Below are 21,829 nucleotides of genomic sequence, written 5' to 3' on the forward strand. Positions count from 1 at the left end.
ACTGCAGAGCTCAGGTGCTTACATGAGCAACTGCCCTATCTGGGTTTGGAGGGTCTGGGACACCAAGCATAAGGTCACAAAGGGGACAGATGAGTTTGTGCCCAAAACGCTGGCTGGGCCGTCTGCTAGGGAACTTCTCGGGCACTGCACCCACTGTGTCTCCCTCTGCTCACCATCCATGCAAGTAAGTCAGGTGTTGGGGCTGCACGATGCCCAGCTATCCTGCCTGGTGCCCTGTGTGTGGAGGATGCTCACCAGACCCAGCACCCGTCCAACAAATCTTTCCTTTTGCTGCTTCTACTTGGATCCCTGCCACTTGCAAACAAAAGAACCCTGAGCAGAGCAGGACGGTACCATCACAGAGCTCAAGGTGGCCTGAGCTGTCAGTCACGGCAGGGACACCACTTCCAGCTGGAAGTCCGTGATCATGGCCCCACTGACAAGGCACTCACTATATGCCAGGCAAGGGCTGGTATTTTATGTGGGTGCTTTCATTCACCCTCCGCCAGGAAACTATCAGATTCCCATTTTCTCAACTAGAATCGTGAGTATTAAATAGCTGCAAAGCTTCTGTGCGGTGTCAGAGCTGCACGCCGTGGCCGGCAGCCCAGGAGGTCTGACTCCCAAGCGCAGGCTCTCACAGGCGGCCTGCCCTGCCTGCCAGAGCAGGCTTTCACATGTGCCCACCAACGTAGCTTCCCCGGGAACTTGGCAGTGGGCTTTGGTTACTAGAAAGAGGGCCGAGGACGGGGAGGAGAGCAGATGCGACTGTCCTACCTCGTCCAGGTGTGCTGCAGTTGTCCCAGGAACATCTGGACCAGCAGTGCAGGTCCCCGCTGAGCTCCCTGGGGCGGCACCCTGAGAATCTACACTGCCCGCAGCAGCTGCTCCTGAGGCCCCCTCCTGGCAGTGGAGCTGGGGCGGGGTGAGGTCCTGTCCATCACTGGGCTTCAAGCAGCTGGCCAGGAGTCTACAGGCCTCTGTGTGGTCACCTTGCCAGGCCTGGAGCTGAGCCATGGCGTGATGGGCCTTGGCCGCCCACTCCCACTGCAGCCAGTCCAGCATGTGCATCCCCCCGTCCTCTGGGTGTTCTCGGAGCACGGGGACCCTCTGGGCCACCTCCTTGGTAAGGACAAGAATGCTGTCCAGGGCCACAGGAAGGCCTGCTGGGCAGGGCCCAGACCCCTGGCCTCCCACCACCATCTCCTGCACAGCTTCAATACCAGACACCATTCTCTGCAGGGAGCTTTCTGGCCTGGGGGCCTTCAGGCCTGCAGTCTGGGGGTCTTTGCAGACAGAGAGCCTTGGGCAGAAGGCATCTTGGAGGGCCTGTCCATAGTCTGCATTGATGCTCCTGAGGTGGCCAGTCAGGGCCTTGGCTCGGAGGGTGAGCTCCAGGCAGAGAAGTTGGAAGCGCGTGGACAGGCTGGGGGACGGCCTGGGGGAGGGCGCCAGGGCCTGTGCCACGTCCCGCAGAGCGTCTGTGAGCACATGGACCTCCCTGCACAGGAAGGAGAGCTCGGCTCTCACCTGCTCATCCCCACACAGCAGGCCAGACAGCCTGGCTGCCTCCTGCAGCCTCCGGGACACGTCTGCCATCTGAGCCAGCGCCCCCTGCAGCCCCGGCTGACCCTTCACAGCCTGTCGCAGGGACAACAGGAACAGCCCTTGTCTCCCGCTGAGCCTCTCCAGGCCCTGCAGCAGCTCTCGGACAGCCACTGACCACAGAAGGCACCTGTCCTCGAAGCGCTCCTCCCATAGTCTGCGGGCATGGAGGCCACCAGAGGCCCGGACCTTGTTCAGCAGCTGTTTAGCATGGCCTTCTGCCGCCTCCAGGTGGCTTTGCATTTGTGAAAGTGCTTCTGGGTGCCCAGTTGAGTCAGGGTCCTTCTCACCGAAATCCACGGGCCCACTTTTGGCTGCTAGTTGGACCATTGAAACTAAATTCTGCTGAAGCTCCATGAACACAGCGGTGCTCCCTGGAAGGTCAGCTGCTGGGCTGTAACAAAATAGCTGTTGACACAGAGGATACCAGTCACCAGCCATGGCCACCAAATCCTGCCTGGTGTCCCTGGTTCTCTCAGACAGCTGGAGAGACACTTCCAGAAGCCGGTTGGCTGCAGCGGCTGTGCACTGTGCCATCTCCCCTGCTAGGTCAGTAACAGAAGATGCTGCTGTTGGGATTTCTCGGAGTCCAGTCACCCTCTGCGGCCCCAGTGGCCCCTCCCCTGCCAGGGACTCTTGAGCTGTATCCATAGCTGCACCCTGCTCCTGCAGGTTGGTGCCAGCTGATGTCACTGTCTGGTGGCCACTGCTCTCTACAGTGAGGGTGAGCTTGCCGGTGGCGGGGAGTGGAGGCCCCCAACTCTGTGGACAGATGTCAGGAACCAAGGGACCGGAAAGATGGTCCATGGGGGAATAGCAAGTGCCTGGGTCACTTTTCCCTGACCCACTCCACCTGTGGGGTTTCAGGTCTGGAGCTGGGGCGTCCTGGCGGCTGAGGAGAAGGGAATACGGCTGTCTGTTAGACATGTCAAACATCTGGACATGGTCCCGAAGGGGGCTGAGGAGGTCAGGGTGGTTAGTCCCATCCAATCCCTCTTGGAGGCTCTGAGCTGCACAGATGAGATGGTTCGCTGCGGTCAGACACGCCTCTGTGTCCGGAGCCCAGTGTCCACCCTCACAGCGCTCCGCGGCCGCACCCAGGACCAAGGAGGCTTGATCCAGCTGCCAGATCAAGACCCTTAGGCCGTTTCGGAAGATGGGGTCTCGATCTTGGGCCACGTACCTGCTCATCACCTGCACTATGTGTGAGGCCCGGCCCTGCACACACGCTACCAGCCTGGAAAACCCTCTGCCATCCCCACTCCTCAAGGCGCACGAAAAGAAGTTCGTGTGCTTGGCCATTTCCTCAATGGATACGCTTAGGAACTCAGGAATGTAGAGAACACCGTCGAAACATGCCAGCAGGCGTTCTGAGGCCCTGGCCCAGGCCTGGAGCAGGGCCTGCAAGGCGGCAGGGCTCCAGTTCAGACCGGCCCCCTGCCGGCCTTGTGAGAAAAGCTGCTGCACTGTCACCACAAGGCTCCAGAGGCCTGCCATGGTGGCCTCCAAGTCTCTGCCGGTTTGTTGTTGGGGACAGCAAATCAAGACCAAGTGGGCCACCCGCAGCATCCGCGTGGCCTGGTCGTGGAAATCCGCAAGGAGAAGCTGGAGGCTCTTAGGCACGGCCTCGCCGTCGCACGGGGAGCTGACTGGCGTCGTCGCTGAGGCGGCCCGGACCAGCTTTTGCAGAGGACTGTGCATGTCGGTGAACGTGCGCAGGATCTGGCGCAGCAGGCCGGCACGAACACCCTGGGACAGGGCCTCGGTGGCCGCCTGCAGCGCCGCCTTCTCCTCCCCCCGTTCCCCGGGCTCCAGCCCCCGCAACTCTAGCAGCCGGCAGCAGCGGGCCACTAGGCGCAGCCTCTCGGGCGGCGCGGCGCCGACAGCCAGGCGCATGCAGGGCCCGAGCACCGCGGCCAGCAGCGAATCCAGCCGGCCCGGCAGGCGCTCCGGCCCGGGCGCCGCCAGCAGAGCGTGCAGCTGCCGCAGGTGCCGAGGCAGCGCGCCGCGCACTGGGGCCGGGGGCGCCAGGGGGCCGGGCTCCAGCTGTGCCAGCAGCTCGCCCAGGACTTCCCGGGCCAGAGCCAAGAGGCGGCGCCGGCGCTGGGGTTGGGCGCGGGCGGCGGCCAGCAGCGTGGGGACCCGGTCCCGCAGCAGGCGCCCGGGGGGTCCGCGCGCGCCCAGGTTGCCCAGGTGCAGCAGCGCGCTGGCCAGGTCGGCCCAAGGACCTCGGGGCGAGCGCGTGCCCGCTGCCTCCAGCGCGTCCAGGCAGGTCAGGCACCTGCCCACCGCTCGCGCCGTGGTCCTCGCCGCTGCAGCGTCCTCCAGGAGCAGCACCTGTGAGGACAGTGGGGGATACGCTTGAAAAGGCCCACATGTGTCTGTAGCGACATTGACCTCCCCTACCCCCGCGCCGTTTTGCAAATGAAGGTCCGAACATCCCAACACTGAAGAAAATGGAATCTCAACTCACCCTCCTTCCCCCAAAAAAGTCACCTAGGAGTGTCCTTAAGGGAAGACGTTTGCAGTAACTGCCTCCTGAACTCCAGCTACAGCTCCTGTGGGGTCCAGCGTGGGTTCAGTGTCCGTCTCCAGGTTAGTGGGGGCTGGCAACATCCTCATGGGACGGGCACATAACCGGAGAAGGTGTTTAGGAAGCGCTCAGTGTTTGGATGGGGATGGTGGGGGCAGGGGGTGAGAGAGATGCCCCTGAGAAAGCTCCTTGCCTGATGGTCCCTCTGGGCCCTGTCCTGCCCCTGCCACAGAGCTGGCACCCAACCATTTCCAAGAGCCAGCACTTTTTGCCCTTTCCTCAGGTCAGCAGTGCCCATGCCCTGGGCTCTGCCTCTCTCACCTCCCCATTTCCATCTTACTCCAGTGCAGATCTGTTAAATTACAAATGCTCCCGCAAGTCACCCACAGTGCTAAAGGTTTAACGATGCACGTTGCTGATATTTGATATGTACAGCACATAGAATCTATAAGATGCATGATGTGGTGCCAGGTGGCAGCACGTCTAGATGCAGAGCAGGGGACACGGAGGCTGCGGGGCTGTCCTGGCCCCGCCGTCCCCTCAGCGATAGGCCAACGAGCACAGCTTTCCTCCTGGAGCAGGTTTGCCAAATAGGCTGAGGGTTGCAGCAGTTTCTGTAGCTTCTCCCTGTAGGTCCTGGCCGCAGGCAGGGTGGGAAACGAACCCCTCAGGGACACCCTCTCATTTGGGATTGGTGGATGTGTGGGGCTGGGGCTCCATGTAAGTTAACGTCACTGACCCTAACTCGGTATGTCTACCTGGCTCCCTAAGGCACCTTCCACATGTAGCATTTATTCAATTGGTAATGCTCTCTGTGCCTGTGATCTCGGCAGAAATACAGGCAGGCTTCTCTCTCTGGGGCTGGTGTCCATTGTGGGAGCAGCGTGCCACATCCAGGCCTCCCAGCAACAAGCTCTCTGCCCAGCCCCACCAGCCAGCCAGCAGGCATTAGCCTCACCTTCGTGGTAGCCAGCAGGATCTGCTGAGCTGTGGTCACCAGCTCCTCCCGGTGGCTCTGACATTCCGGCTGGAGATGGAGCTTCTGAGCTATCAGCGTGATGTTCCTCCCAGACGTGATGAGACAGTCGGCCACAGGCCCCACTTCCACCTGGAGCCACTCCTCCTCAGAGTCCCTGGCCAACCTGCAGACACGTTCTCACTTAGCATTTACCCACATGCAGTGTTACAGCAAAGAAACACACCCATCAGGAACTGATGGGACAAAGAAGTTACAGACCACCTGCAGCCATTAAAGTGGTGATATGGGTCTTAATCCACTCCACCTTAAAAGAAGTCATGGGGATGTGATGACAGCATTTCATAGGGAATACAGTTAATAATATCATAATAACTGTGTATGGTGCCAGGTGGGGACTACACTTATGGGTGGGGAGGCATTTGTAAGTTATATGAAGGTCTTACCACTATGCTGCACACGTGGAACTAATGTAACATTGTGTGTCAACTGCAGTTGAAAATAAATTGGGAGACGCCATCAAAATGGCAGCGTGAGATGAGCCTCTGGAAATCTCCCCTGGCATTTACCACAAATTTAACAACTATAACTCCACAAACGACTCCCTGCACAGCAGACAGGCAAGACGAAGAGGCTCACTACTGAATTCACCTAAAGGTGGGCAAATCATGCGAACAGGGGAGGAGGAAAGGGAGAAGTGTGGGGACAGAGCCCGGAGACCCGCAGGCGCAGGGTGCAGACCTAGCTCAGTACGCCGAGCTCGCTGCATCCTGGAACTACCGCAGCTGTGGGAGAGGGAAGAATTTGGACTGCTAGGGCTCCATTTATGGCCCACAGGACTGAGGGGACAGCATATAACATGGCTGAACCCAATGCTCACGGCAGAGACCTCGGTGCAAAGACTGAGGGAAGAAGGCTGAAAATGGTGGTTTAAGCTCTCACTGCTGCAGAGAGCGGAGCCTTAGGCACTGAGACTAGCCACCCCCTCCCCACCCTCCCAGAGCTCGCCCCGCCCCCACCTGCCCAGTGCTAGAAGCTGAAGAGTAGCAGTGTTAGATCAAAATAACAGAATATTTGCAGTTCTAAGAACTGTGGTCCACAGACACAGATTTGCAGCCCAACTAGTTCCGGCAAAGGGGAGGGAGCTGTGGAAGCAAGACCGGCTGTGATGGTGGTTGCCGCCCTTGCTCTGGGCCAATTCTCACAACTCACCCCACCCCTGTCCCCACCTAAATGGGTGGATCCCTGCAGGAGTAAACAGAACTGCTGAAACACACGGGCTCTGAATCTGGTGAAGGAAGAGCTTTGGAACTTCAAAAGCTCTCCGCATCCCCACACGGATATGGTGCCCTATGACCCAGGTGAACTGTTAACAGAGGAGAAGATCGCCTTCCAGGGAATCCCCCCATTGTGTGAGAAGCTGGGATAGTGCAGAGAAAACATAACACTACAGTTATGTAGTGTGAGAGTGAAAAAAGGCTGCAGTCGGAGAGAAAATAAAACATTCTACCAACACGTACTGGAAAACAAAAGAAAGACCTTTTCCTATCGACCTGTTTGTTGCAGAATCCACTCCTGTAGATGTCTAGGAAGAGAAATAATAAATCATTAATTGCCATGAATAACCAAGGCAACAAGACAGCTCAGAAAGAAAGTGAAAAGTCTCCAGAAAAGGAACTTAAAGATATGGAAATATGTGACTTAAATGACAGAGAATTCAAGATTGCAGTTCTGAAAAAACTCAACGAGATGCAAGAAAACACAGAAAGGCAGTTTAATGAACTCAGAAACGCAATCAAAGAACAACATGAACATTTTACGAAAGAGATTGAAATTTTAAATAAGAACCAAATAGAATTTCTGGAGATTAAGAACTCAATAGAAGAAATGAAGAATGAAAAGGCCAGCTTAGGTAGTAGTTGACCAGATGGAGGAAAGAATCAGTGACATCGAAGATAGAAACCTGGAAATGACACAGATGGAAGAAGAAAGAGACTTGAGACTTAAAAGAAATGAAAGAACTCTATAAGAACTTTCAGACTCTATCAGAAAGAGCAATATAAGAATAATGGGCATACCAGAAGGAGAAGAAAGAGAGAAGGGAACAGAGAGTATATTCAAACAAAGAGTCAATGAGAACTTACCAAACTTCTGGAAAGAACTGGACCCTCGAATCCAAGAAGCAAATAGAACACCTAATTACCTCAAGCCCAACAGGCCTTCTCCAATGTACATTGTATTAAAGCTGTCAAAAATCAACAACAAAGAAAGAATCCTCAAGCAGCCAGGGAAAAGAAGACGGTAACCTACAAAGGAAAGCCCATTAGATTCTCATCAGATTTCTCAGCAGAAACTCTATAAGCCAGGAGGGAGTGGAAAAAAATATTTAAACTATTGAAAGAAAGAAATTATGAGCCAAGAAAATATACCCAGCAAAGATATCCTTTAGATATGAAGGAGGAATAAAGACGTTTCCAGACATACAGAAGCTGAGGGAATTTTCTAATACATGACCTGCACTACAAGAAATACTAAAGGAGGCTATTCGACGACCATCAACAGGGACAATTTGTGGCAACCAAAACATAAAAAGGGGGAGAGTAAAGGTCTGAACTGAATATGGGAATGGAGAAAGTAAGCATGCTGAAGAAAATGCAATACTCTAAATATCAAACTTTGTTTTACATAAACTTAAGGGTAACCACTCAAAAAAAATCCAGAACTGATATATATATATTAATAAAAGAAGGAACAGAGGGGAAAATCATGGAATACCACCAAACAGAAATAATAGACAACAACAAAAAGGCAAAGAAACAATGGAGACACAGTCTTACCAGAAAACTAAAGATAGAATGATAGGAAATCCTCATGTGTCAATAATCACCCTAAATGTAAATGGACTGATCTCACCAATAAAAAGGCACAGAGTAGCAGATTGGATCACAAAACTAAACCCAACCATATGCTGTCTCCAAGAGACGCATCTCAGCTACAAGGACAAGCATAGACTCAAAGTGAAAGTGTGGAAATCGACACTCCAAGCAAATGGTACCCAGAGAAAACCAGCGGTAGCCATACTGATATCAGGTGAAACAGACTTCAGGGTGAAAAAGGTAACAAAAGACAAAGATGGACATTTTATACTGGTAAAGGCGACTATACAACAAGAAGACGTAACAGTCATCAATATTTATGCCCCCAATCAGGGAGCACCTAAATATACCAAGCAACTACTAACAGAACAAAAGGGAGAAATTGACCAAAACACAATTAAACTAGGGGACCTAATACATCATTGACAGCTATGGATAGATTGTCCAACCTGAAAATAAATAATGAAATAGCAGACCTAAATGACACATTAGATGAAATGGACATAACTGATACTTATAGAGCACTTCAGCCTAAAACATCAGACTATACATTTTTTTCTAGTGTACATGGAACATTATCAAGGATAGACCATATATTGGGACATAAAACTAACCTCAGCAAATTTAAGAAGATGGAAATCATACCAAGCATATTCTCTGATCACAAGGCTTTGAAATTGGATATCAACTGCAAGAAGAAAGCAGGAAAAACCACATACAAGGAGATTAAACAACATACATTTAAAGAACAACCAGGACAAAGAAGAAATTAGAGGAGACATCAAAAGATACATAGAAACAAATGACAATGAAAATATATCCTACCGAAATTTTTGGGATGCAGTGAAAGCAGTTTTAAGAGGGAAATTTATATCCTTACAGCCCTATCTCAAGAAACAAGAAAAAAAAAAAACCCAAAATAACCTCGCATTATACCTTAAAGAACTAGAAAAAGAAAAACAAATGAAACCCAAGGTCAGCAGTAGAAAGGAAATAATAAAAATCAGAGCAGAACTAAATGAAATAGAGAACAAAAGACAATAGAACAAATTAATGTAACAAAGAGCTGGTTCTTAGAAAAGATTAACAAAATTGACAAACCCTTGGTTAGACTCACTAAGATAAAAAGAGAGAAGACACTAATAAACAAAATCCGAAATGAAAAAGGGGAAGTTATCACAGATGCCACAGAAATACTAAGGATCAGCCAGGAATACTATGAAGGACTATATGTCACCAAATTCAATAACCTAGAAGAAATAGACAAGTTCTTAGAAACATATAGTCTTCCTAGGCTGAACCATGAAGACTTGGAAAATCTAAACAGACCGATCACCAGTAACAAAATTGGATCAGTCATCCAAAATCTTCCCCAAAGCAAATGTCTGGGACCAGATGGCTTCACTAGTGAATTCTACCAAACCTTCAAAGAGGATCTAATACCAATCCTTCTCAAACTCTTCCAAAAAATTGAAGAAGTGACAGTACTCCCTAACTCATTTTATGAGGCCAACATTACCCTGGTACCAAAACCTGGTAAGGTCAACACAAAAAAAGAGAACTACAGACCAATATCTCTGATGAATACAGATGCAAAAATCCTGAACAAAATTCTAGCAAATCGAATGCAACAATGCATTAAAAAGATTACTCATCACGACCAAGTGGGGTTCATCCCCGGGGCACAAGGATGGTTCAACACCCGCATATCCATCAATGTGATACATCACATAAACAAAATAAAGGACAAAAATCATATGATTATATCAATTGATGCAGAAAAAGCATTTGACAAGATACAACATCCATTTATGATTAACACACTTAATAAAATAGGTATGGAAGGAAAATACCTCAACATAATAAAGGCCATATATGACAAGCCCTCAGCTAATCTCATAATTAATGGTGAAAATGGAAGCCCTTTGCTCTACGTTCAGGAACATGACAGGGCTGTCCCCTATCACGTCTGCTTTTGAACATAGTGTTGGAAGTCCTCGCCAGAGCTATCAGGCAAGAGAAAGAAATAAAAGCCACCCAAATTGGGAATGAAGAAGTTAAATTATCACTCTTTGCAGATGACATGATGCTATATATAGAAAACCCTAAAGACTTCACCAAAAAGCTACTAGAAACAATCAACGAATACAGCAAAATTGCCAGCTACAAAATCAACGTACAAAAGTCCATTGCATTCCTATATACTAACAATGAAATCTCAGAAAAAGAAATAAAAGAAACAATTCCTTTTGCAATTGCAGCAAAAAGAATAAAATACCTAGGAATAAACTTAACCAAGGATGTGAAAGACCTATATGCTGAAAACTATAAGACATTTTTAAAAGAAATTGAAGAAGACACAAAGAAATGGAAAGACATTCCGTGCTCATGGATTGGAAGAATCAACATAGTTAAAATGGCCATATTTTCCAAAGCAATATATAGATTTCATGCAATCCCCATCAAAATCCCAATGGCATTTTTAAAAGAAATAGAATGAAAAATCATCAGATTTGTTTTGAACCACAGAAGACCCCGAATAGCCAAAGCAATCTTAAGGAAAAAGAACAATAATGGAGGTATCACACCCCCTGACTTTGGCTTGTACTACAGGGCTACAATAATCAAAACAGCATGGCATTTGCAGAAAAACAGACACGTAGACCAATGGAATAGAATTGAGAACCCAGAAATAAAACCACATAAATATGGACAGATAATTTTTGACAAAGAAACAAAAAACATACAGTGGAGAAAAGACAGCCTCTTCAATAAATGGTGCTAGGAGAATTGGAAAGCCACATGCAAAAGAATGAAACTGGACTGCTGTCACCATGTACCAAAATTAATTGAAAATGGATCAAAGACTTAAGCATAAGACCTGAAACAATAAACTGCATAGAAGAAAACATAGGTACTAAACCTATGAAGCTTGGGTTCACAGAGCATTTTATGAATTTGACTTGAAAGGCAAGAGAAGTAAAAGCTAAAATAAATGAATGGGACTATATCAACTTAAAAGCTCTGCACAGCAAAAGAAACCATTGACAAAATAAAGAGGCAACCAACTGAAAAATGGGAGAAGATTTTTGCAAACAGTGTCTCTGATAAGGGGCTAATATCCAGAATATACAAAGAACTCATGCAACTCAACAACAACAACAAAAAACAATCCAATTGAAAAATGGGCAGAGGACCTAAGAGACATTTCTCCAAAGAGGACATACAAATGGCAAATAAACATATGAAAAAATGCTCAACATCACTAATCATCAGAGAAATTCAAATAAAAACCACAATGAGATATCACCTCACCCCAGTTAGAATAGCTATCATCAACAAGACAAATAGTAACAAGTGTTGGAGAGGCTGTGGAGAAAAAGGAGCCCTCATACACTGTTGGTGGGAATGCAGACTGGTGCGGCCGTTATGGAAGGCAGTGTGGAGGTTCCTCAAAAAATTGCAAATAGGATTACCATATGACCCAGCAATCCCTCTCCTGTGTATCTACCCAAAAAATCTGAAAACATTTAGAGATAAAGACACGTGTGCTCCAATGTTCATTGCACCTTTATTTACAGTGGCCAAGACATGGAAACAACCAAAATGTCCTTTGATAGATGAATGGATAAAGAAATTGTGGTACATATACACAATGGAATACTATTCGGCAGGAAGAAAAGATAATATAGGAACATTTGTGACAACATGGATGGATCTTGAGAGTATGATGCTAACCAAAATAAGTCAGACAGAAAAAGCAGAGAACTATATGATTTCACTGATATGTGGTATATAAACCAAAAACAACAAAAGAACAAGACAAACAAATAAGAAACAAAAACTCATGGACACAGACAATAGTTTAGTGGTTACCAGAGGGTAAGGGGGGAGGGGGTTGGGAGATGAGGGTAAGGGGGATCAAATATATGGTGAGGGAAGGAGAACTGACTCTGGGTGGTGAACACACAATGGGATTTATAGATGATGTGATACAGAATTGTACACCTGAAATCTATGTAACTTTACTAACAATTGTCACCCCAATAAACTTAAAAAAAAAAAAAAAGAAAAAGAAAAGAAATTGTTTGATTTTTTTTTTTAGACTGTGACATGGTCTATTTTTATGACAGAAGCCTCTCCAAGATGTAGTGTTGAGTAAACAAAACCAAATCATGGACTAGCATGTATGGCAAGATCTCAGTTTTCAATTCTGTGCTCATCTATACAGAGGATTGTTTATCCTGACGAAGAGTCATTAAACTGGGGTTCTATCTTGGCATTTTAAATGTGCTATGTTCCCTTTTGAATTTTTCTCCTTTCTCTGAAATGAACATGTGTAATTACTATTAAAAAAAAACAAAAAAACAAACAACAAGCCTCGTTTTGTAGGGAAGAAGTACCTAGCACCTCATTTCAATACATGTTGTCAGAGGAGAGGTTTTGCTTAACAAAAATCAGTCTCTATGAGCCCAGATGTCACAGCAACAGTTTTGTTCATGTGACTACAAACATACCTCTTCCAATAACAGCCCCTAACCACAGAAAACGAGAAAAGTCCCACTCCCTCCGGCCCTGTCATTATAATAGTTATTCTTTTCAAATAAGGCTGAGAGCTGTGCCTTTGGAACTGTGGGCTGGGAGGACACAGCAGTGCCAGCTCCAGCAATTACTGACAAGGTCCTCAGAGCTTTCAGTCCCTTACAAGTGGCAGCCAATTTCACTGCTGCAAAGAGTTCATTTTTCAATTCAGTCGCAGCTGCCTTCATGTGAAATGTCCCGAGTTTCCCATATGCAGTGTCACACCCACCCAGACAGCCCAGCATGGCAAAATGCTGAAACACTGGGGGAGAAGGACACATGACAGCTGTCTCTTCCCCTTATTTTCCTTTGGTCCCTGTAGAGCATTTGCTCGTCTGCTACAGTTGACACTCAGGCCACTCGGTTCATAAATATGACAATGTACATCCTGCAGCTGTTCAGCCCTAGAGCAGGAGCCCTTACTCGCGTAGCCTGACGTCCTGGGTTTTCTTATTTCTCAGTATTCAAAGGAGGGAGGAGAAACACAGCTGTCAAGGTTCAGGGCTGTATGTGTGAACTGAGCTTGGAGCATCTAACATTCAGGCAATTGACTGGCCGTGTCCTAATATGACCTTGAGCACAAGGTGCGTCCCACAGAGAAGTCAGTCCCCTAAGGGACTGCCCCACTCTCCTCTTTTCCTGGAGAGTTTTGGGACGTTTTCCAGTCTTCCCATCGCTGCTTTTAGATTTGGCTGAGTGGTTTGATGTTTTTAACTTGAAGCCACACTTGTCTCCCATGGCCTGGTGTCTTCTCTTTCAAGGATATGACTCGTAATCATGTCAGGCTCCTAAACTATGGCCTTTTCCGATGTTTTTTTCTTCTTCTTCGGCCCTTCTCTTGAGGTCTCTGGAGTTGTTGACCCATATTTTCCTTGGTTTCTTGAGTTGGGGCACGTCTGCATTTGTGTTCTGCCCGTGGTCCGCTGGATGGTGAGCTCCTGTTGGTCCATTCTTGGCAGCAGGCCGGCCCCCTCAGCAGCCCACAGACTTGATTCCAGCATCGTCTGGGCTCCAGAGTCACAGATGAGAACTCTGAGGCCATCTGTCTGAGCCCAGGCTAATTGATATTCCTTTGTAAGTAGTTCGTTTTGCCTTGGTCAGAAAACCCTGAGTTCAGGAATTTACCAACAAATGCTTTATGTATTCCTTTCCTCCAGCCTCACCTGAACCCAGGGGGCCGTTTTCATGGACAGATTTGGGTCACTAATTGGCTCTGACCAATTTTCTTGTTATTTATGCAATTGTTGCCTCTCCCTTATCTCTTCATTTTTCTCCTTCTAGAAGCCCCATTACTTGCAAATTGGATGTGTTCTGCAGTTCTACTATTTTTTATGCATGATTTCTATGTCTTTCTGCTTCTAACCTCTGGTTTGAATGATAATGTTGCCTTCATCTTTCAAATCACTAATTTGAGTCATAATAATAAGCATTCTCAAACTGCTTCAAGCCATGAGGGAATCAGACCAACCTTCCCACCAACAACACTTACAAAAGATGGATAAAATAAAATTAAAAAAAATCCAGATATTTTAGGATACTAGAGAGCACTGAATCCTGAGTGACACAGGCCAAGAGGCTGAAAAGCCATGTGAAAAGTGGTAGCTACTCCGTGACTTCAGAAATGTAATGGTGCCAAGAAAACAAGAATTAGGGTCTGGGTCTTGTCACCATGTCTCTAGAAGGAGACAATTCTATCAAGAAGCACTACAATTCGCATACATAATATACTGTATTCAGTTTTTTAAATGACACCACGGTGACGGCGGCTACTTCGTCAGGAGAGTGGTTGAATAATGGTGGTGCATTCATACACACGACAGCATATTATGCAACTATATTAAAAAGTAAAGCTATCTCTGCAAAAATATGTGTGATTTTCAGGATATGTTGTTAAGTTAGAAAAATGAAAGTGCACAACAATATCTGCAGTCTTCTACCCTTCACGATAGAAACATATTTTGTGGGGAATCCCCAAAGTGAAATGTGGAAAGTAACAAGTGGCTCTAACTAGTTACAGTAGTTGGCAGCATTCTAAGATGCCCCCAAGGTCCTTGTCCCCTGGTGTCACACCCTGTACAATGGCCTCTGCTGGACTGCGGGTCAGACCCATGAATCGGATGGATGTCATGCTATGATTATGCTATGTTACACGGAAAAGGGGACTGTGTGCAGATGTAGTTAAGGTCCCCAATCAGTTGGCTTGAGATAGTCAAAAGGAGATCATCTTGGGTGGGCCTGACCTAATCAGGTGAGCCCTGCACGGAGGGAATGGGTCTGAAGAGACACTTCACTTGGCCTTGAAGAAGTAAATTGTCACACTGTAGAGCGGGCCATGTGTCAGGGCCTTGGTTCTACGACCCCAAGGAGTTGAAGTCTGCCAACAGCCAGTGAGCTTATATGGGGACCTGAGCCTCAGGTGAGTCTCAGCCCAGCCGACACCTGGGTCACCCAGACCACCCAGCCTGATGAGACCATAACAGCGACCCTGCTACCCAGGCCCAGACTCCTGACTACAGACACTGAGATAATAAATCGGTAGTGTTCTAACCTGCTGAATTTGTGGTGTTTTGCAATGCAGCCATAGAACATGAATACAATTACAAATGAATAACCTAACAACACTGAGGGGGATGGGGAAGAAAAACACTAACCTAAGGGACTTGGAGCACAGTAGCTTCCATACGGACAGGTCAGGCTAAAACCAGTAAGAACTGCACACAAACCATAACCCCCCCCATTTGTCCATCTCTTTCTCAGGTGGCTACAGGTGAAGTCTGCAACCCCTTCATGTGTTTGCTACAGTTGAACAGCTGAGTGGATCCGTTGTGGATAATGAGAGCAGGGCTCTTTTTCAACAACATTTTTGTAACTTTTTGTTTTTATTAAATTTCAAAGTTCCCAAAAAGTTGCAAAAATAATACAACAAACTCCAATATCCTTCAACCAGATTCACCAATTGTTCTCATTTCCCACATTTGCTTTATCATTCTCTGTTCCTCTCTACATGTGTGCTTTGTGTGTGCGTGTATGTGCATGTGTGTATGTCTGTGTGTGCATGTGTGTGCATATGTGCATGCATATGCGTGTGTGCATGTGTATATGTCCGTGTGTGCACATATGCATGTTTGTATGTGTGTGTGTGTGTGTGTGTGTGTGTGTGTAGAAAGTTCCAGATATAATGCTCCTTTACCCCAAAATGATTCAATGTGGATTCCTGTGGAAAGGACATTTATTTTTGGAACCACAGAACAATCGTCAAAACCAGGAAAGTAAACAGTGATACAATACTATTATCTAATCTAAAGTCAACGTTCAGATTTTGCTAATTGTACCCAATCTGAGAACATGCACCAAATTTGATTTTCAAGTCCTGTGGGGGGCAATTCTAAAGATGCCCCCACCCCAAACTCCCGCCTCCCCAGCCAGTCAATCAAATGTTAACCTGGTCCTGCTGGAAAGGGTCTTTGCAGATAGAATTTAGGTTAATAATCAGCTGACTTGACACAGGAAGAGGACCCTAGACTATCCAGCTGGGGCCAATGTAATCACACAAGCCCTTAACAGCAGAAGAGGAAGGCGGAAGGAGACCTCAGAAGGGTTGGAAGCGCGGGAGGACCTGCCATGGCAGGAGGGGCTGGTGGAATGCAGGCAGCCTCCAAGGCCAAGACCAGCCTCTGGCTGACCGCCAGCAAGGGAAGGGCCCACAATCCCGTAACCACAAGGGTCTGCGTCTGGCCAAGCACAGGATGAGCCAGGAAGCGAACTCCTCCCACAGCCTCCACGTAGCAGCCTGGCCCGCGGACACCTCAATTTTGGCCTCAGACCCAAAACGGAGGAAGCAGCCAAGCCCAACAACTGCTGTCCTACAAAACTGTAAGATAATGAACTTGCATTGTTTTAGGTCCGTAAGTTAGTGATACCTGCTACAGCAGGCAAATATGTTCCTCCACAATCTCCTTTTTTTATTTTTTTTATTAATTTTTTTTTTTAAGGAGGGTGCAGCTCACAGTGGCCCATCAGGAGATCGAACCGGCAACCTTGGTGTTATTAACACCACACTCTAACCAATTGAGCTAACTGGCCAGCTCCTCCCCAGTCTCCTTTAAATCTGGACAGTTCCTGAGGCTTTCTGTCTTGACCCTTGATATTTTAGGAGGAGTACAAGCCAGTATTTGTAGGAAGTCCCTCTACTGGCGTTTGTCTGATGTTTCATGAATAGATTGAGTTGACATGTTTTGGGATGTGATTTCATGGAAGTGGTGCTGCATCCTTCTCAGTGCATCACATCATCAGACAATATGTTGATTTTGTCCCAATAATAGAAATGTTGATCACTGATCATTGGGTAAGGTGACGTCCGCCAGGCTTCTCCTCCATAAAATGATTTTCCCCTTTGTAATTAATAAATGCTTGGCAGGAAGATACCGTGAGACATTGTAAATATCCTGCCCCTCATTAAACTTTGGCTCGCTGCTTTCGGTATCCACCAGTGACCCTCGCCGGGAACAGTGATTATGGTGGTCGCATGCTCTGTCAGTGTCTGTCATTCGAGCTCTACATTAGCTTAAAAAACTGATTTGATTGCCTGCTGCCCTATGTAAAGCAATGCTGTCGATATTTTCCCCAATTAACTAATGTTCAACAGCATTTTAAGAATCTGTTTTGTGTCTTATGTTTCACCATAAGGTGCTAGCATGTTTACTAAATGAGGACTTTTAGCTTGTTTCTACTTTTCCATAATTTTAAGTAATGTCACAGCAAATGTCTTTATAAATATATCATAGCTGCTATCTGTGGGTATTTCCTTAGGATAAATTAGTAGGATTGGAAGTAATGCATCGACAGGTACATAATTTCTAAAGTCATAGATCTGTATTATCAAATGACCCTATGAAACACCAATTTCCATTTCTACCCTGAGTATATGAGATGACCCATTTCTGCGAGCACTGAGTGATATCATTATTCTTTAACCTTTGCCAATATGTTGGGCCAGAAAAACAGTACATTAACCTTTTTAATTTGCATTTCTTTGTTTGCTGATGTTTGGTGAAAGAATTCTTGAGTATTAGTAAAATTGAATGTATTTTTCATATTTTAAAATTCACTTTTATGTCTTCAGTGAAATGGCTGTACTTTCCTCACTTTACTATTTAGGTACTTGGCTTTTCCCTGTTCATATGTTTTCTGCTCTGTTTCCTGTACTGCTCCTGGAGGCAGAGACCAGGACATCCCACTCATGGCTGAATTTCAGCACTGAGGACAGTGCCTGATACCTGAGTAGGTGGTTGGAAAATGCTGTTGGATGGCAGAGGAGAATGAATACCCATAAGACCCTTTCTACTTTCAGGATGTGCCAGAAGCTATCATTCATCGTTCCCACGCTCCAGGCCAGTGACTTGTTGCGTCATTCCTCGTGCCCCGATGACCGTCCCGTGAGGGGTTTGGTTCCTGCCTGTACCTTGACTGACGAGGCACAGACACCTTCTAGGACTTAGCAGACCACTAGTAGGAGGCGGGGTGGGGACCCAGGCACAGGACATCCAGCTCCAGTGTCTACATTAAGTTTGGGGCTGTGAAAAGGCAACACTTTCATTGTAGCATTCAACTTTCATTTATAGAGTTCAGTTTTGTTGTTATGACTAGGCCCTTTTCCATTAACCCTGGAATTTAATATGGAAATACTCTGTGTGCAGGTTTACTAATAAAGACACAGGTGTGGGGCACTAATGACAGACATGAAAATGATGTTTAGATGACTCTGAACATTCTTATCTCTATAATAAAAAGTAACCTGTCAAACAAGAATGAATCTGGAAAGCGTTTGATGGGACACAAGGCTGCTTCTTTGTCAGAAACTAGTCAACTATTCCTGAAATGTTTGCATGTTGAAGTTATACCCCAACCAACAACACATTACTAGGTTTGCTTTATGTTTTATCAATGGATTTTTCCCACCTGGCTTGACTGTCATAGGCTCTCGTTACTCTTTTGCATCTGCAAACGGGTCAGAGTAAAGGGCTGGAAGTCTTAGAAATCGTTACCTCTTAGCAACCTGCACAAACTCCTCACTAGCCTGAGCCAATTCCTCGGCCGTCTTCTCCAAAGAGGCGAAGGCCTCACTGCCCAGGTCATTCCTCTCGGTGGAGATGATCAGATGGCAAAGCTGGACCGTCATCGGTGAGATGAGCCTCTCAATGGCCTCGTTCCGAATCATGGAGCCGATGTCATTCAGGAGGAAAGACTCCATCTCTTCCCGTCTGTGAACACAAGTGTGACGTGGTCACAGCCCACACTGACTGACATGCAAACGTGTTTCTCCCTGACTTGACGTTCATCTAATTCTATTCCAACAGTGGGAAAGAAATCTACAAACACTCAAGGGATAAATGGGAGTCGTTGTCAGGACTTACAAGCACAAATGAGGTTGTGGCTTAGCAGCAAATGTGAAAAGTGGGAAGAGACAGGAAACGGGTTCCAAGGGACAGGAGGGACGATGGGATGACAAACTATGAAACAAGACAGATCAGGAAGCAGTTCTCTAGGAAGGGTGCCTCAGGTCTTCATTATCTGTAGCATGCACACGGGGAACATATCTTCCCAACTTCTACTCTATGGAGCCCCTCAGAATGAGGGCTGAAGCATGTGGCAGGGGGAGGGCCTCCCCTGGCTTGAATGGGTGTCTCAAAGCAAAATCCTCAGAGATCCTGGGAGCACCATTACTTGGGGTGAATAAACTTCCTTCCCAGGCAGTGTGCAAAGCTGGATGACAACTCTAGGATGGCCCAGGAACTTTCAGGCACTACGTGGGTTGGCGGACAAAATCCCAGTGCTGACATTCTGTGATTTGTTCGGTTTTATTCTCTCATTCAAAATTTCCCTCAAATGGAGATGAAAAGAGAAAACTTGAACTTGCCCTTCTAGTTGGGATAAAATACATTGCAACAGGTCAGACTTCCCACCATAACATCTAGAAAAGCCAGATAAATGATGCGTGCGAGTGCGTTTGGCGGCACGATGATCATGACACTGAGGTCCCACCGGGGGCGCCTTTCACAGTGATTTCGTATAAATGACCGTTTATTTTCGCAGGGACATTTGTTAATTCTGGGCACAGGCTGAGGAATAAGGCCTGGACTAATCAGAAACCCAGTGCTGGGGGAAACACATAAAAACGTACTTTTATAATAAAATAACCCCACACCTAAAAACATCACATAGTCCAACTGCCGAAAATCAAACACAGAAAGAACAACTCTGGTGTCCAGAGGGAAAAGTCATGTTGTCAACAAAGAAGCAGTATTAAGTTGTCTCTATATGTCTGTGTCAGTACAACTTTGTCAAAACCTCAGCCAAATCAAGGGACCTGAGTCTTCTTCGGTCATACAAAGGTCCCATGAAAGTGAAGAGGGCGTTTTGACTCCCTTCTCTCAGACCCTCTCAATGGAACAACAAGGAGTCTGGGAAGCTTAGAGCTTGTTCCCAGCCTCCTTGCCGGAGCTCAGACGGCATCGGCTTATCCCTGCAGGTCCACAAATGTACAGTCAAATCCTGCACCATCTACGTCCCTGTGTGGACCCCAGTTTCCGAAGAGAGGGGTCATATCATGTGGGAGACCCTTTGCTGTAATTGGGATTTGATTGCTCTGAGACACTTTCTCTCTTCAAAGAATCTGATATTCACTGACATCAAACAAGTCTACTGCCTCTAAAAGCCAGTGACATTTCACGAGTGCCTGCCCTCTGGCTGTTTCTTGTCTCAAATAACCACAAGAAAAAATTGAGCAGCTGCTCTGCTAAATGATGACGTTTTTATCAACAGTCCACTTACACTGACCCAACTCCAGAGTCTCCTTGCCAGGACCGATCCTGGTGATGACTTTCTTAGCAGGGACTCCCTGGAACAGAGCTGAGACAGGTCTAGGTGACGCAAGTCACGTTGTATCCCCCAAAAGTCCTGTAATGTGACAGTAATTGAAGGTTGAGACATTTGGGAGGTGATGAGGTCATGCGAGTGGCACCCTTGTGAATGTGATTAGGGTCCTTCTCAAAGAGACCCCAGAGAGCTCTCTTGCCCCTTCCGCCATGTAATGTCATGAGGAGAAAACAGCCGTTTACGATCCAGGAATCATGCACTGAACCTGCCAGTGTCTTGACCTTGGACGTCCAGCCTCCATAAGTGTGAGAAATAAATGTCTGTTGCTTATTGCATTCTGTTACAGCAGCCCAAAGGGACAAAGACAATAGGTAGTGGACGGAGGCAAGCAGTGTCTTGCCCTCACATACGGGGGAGCTTGGAGCATAAGCCATATTGCAGAGTTGCTCCTTAAGGGCCAGGACCAGCATTTTGTAGCCCCGTGTCTTAGTCCCCTCGGGCTGCTACAACAGAATGCCCTAAACAACAAACTTGTATTTCTCACAGTCTGGAGGCTGGAAATCCAAGGTCAAGGTGCCAGCAGGTTCAGTGTCTGCTGAGCCCTCGTCCTGGTTTATAGACAGCCGCTTTCTTGCTGTGTCCTTACATGATGGATGCAGCGATCTGTGTCTCCCCCTCTTTTCATAAGCGCACTAATCCCATCATGGGGCCTCACACTCATGACCTCATCTTACCCTAATCACCTCCCAAAGCCTCCACCTGCAAATCCCATCACACTGAGGTTAGGGCTCCCGCATGTGAATGTGGGGGGCACATTCACCCCACAGCAGTCAGCTGCCAGCTGCGGGCTTCCCAGGCCCTCTCCCCATGTGCAGGCACAGCATGGCGGGCACGTCTCCAGCTGAGGTACTTCCTGAGTGGAGGGCACCTGTGGTTATAGGTGGATTTGTGTCACAGCAGTGGGGGTGGGTGCTCTGACCCTCCGAGGGGAGCCGGGTAGGGCAACAGAGCCAACCTCCAGGGGGGTGCACTGATGACTGGGAGCAGCTCACGTGCCCATCCTGATACCTGGTGCTGGGATGGGCCCCACCAGCCACACGGCCTCTAGTGGGAAGGATGATTCTATGTGGAAATCAGGTCCCTGTGGTCAGAGGGAGGATGTCTGCAGAACAAACAGCAGCCAGCACTACCACAGGCTTTGGGCGCCAACAAATGTCAGGTAGTGTGTTGGACATGACACATGGAGACAGCGCTTGCCCCACTGCCTCCAGGCCATCAATGAGCTCCTGTGACAGGGTGGTTTTCCATCCTGGCCTGACAAAACGCTCGTCACCTGGCTGCTTTGGCCTTCCAAGTTCTAGTGGGTGGCCTTGATGTTACATA

At 47.4% G+C, this 21,829-nt stretch overlaps 1 protein-coding gene across 1 annotated transcript in view; it reads right to left on the reverse strand.

Annotated features, from left to right (window-relative positions):
• Positions 1-20,083, reverse strand: part of LOC141571779 (uncharacterized) — a 31,938-nt gene extending 11,855 nt beyond the window's left edge. Inside the window, exons 1-5 of the mRNA XM_088796343.1 lie at positions 20,067-20,083; positions 18,616-18,831; positions 5,097-5,280; positions 4,079-4,082; positions 778-3,965 (exon numbers count right to left, since the gene is read on the reverse strand). Of these exons, the coding sequence (XP_088652469.1) occupies positions 778-3,965; positions 4,079-4,082; positions 5,097-5,280; positions 18,616-18,831; positions 20,067-20,083 (3,609 nt within the window). The remainder of the gene's footprint in view (positions 1-777; positions 3,966-4,078; positions 4,083-5,096; positions 5,281-18,615; positions 18,832-20,066) is intronic.
• Positions 20,084-21,829: the final 1,746 nt, after the last annotated feature.

Source organism: Rhinolophus sinicus, chromosome 2, assembly GCF_057876585.1.
Source record: "Rhinolophus sinicus isolate RSI-liver-muscle chromosome 2, RSI-T2T, whole genome shotgun sequence".
Taxonomy (NCBI): Eukaryota; Metazoa; Chordata; class Mammalia; order Chiroptera; family Rhinolophidae; genus Rhinolophus; species Rhinolophus sinicus.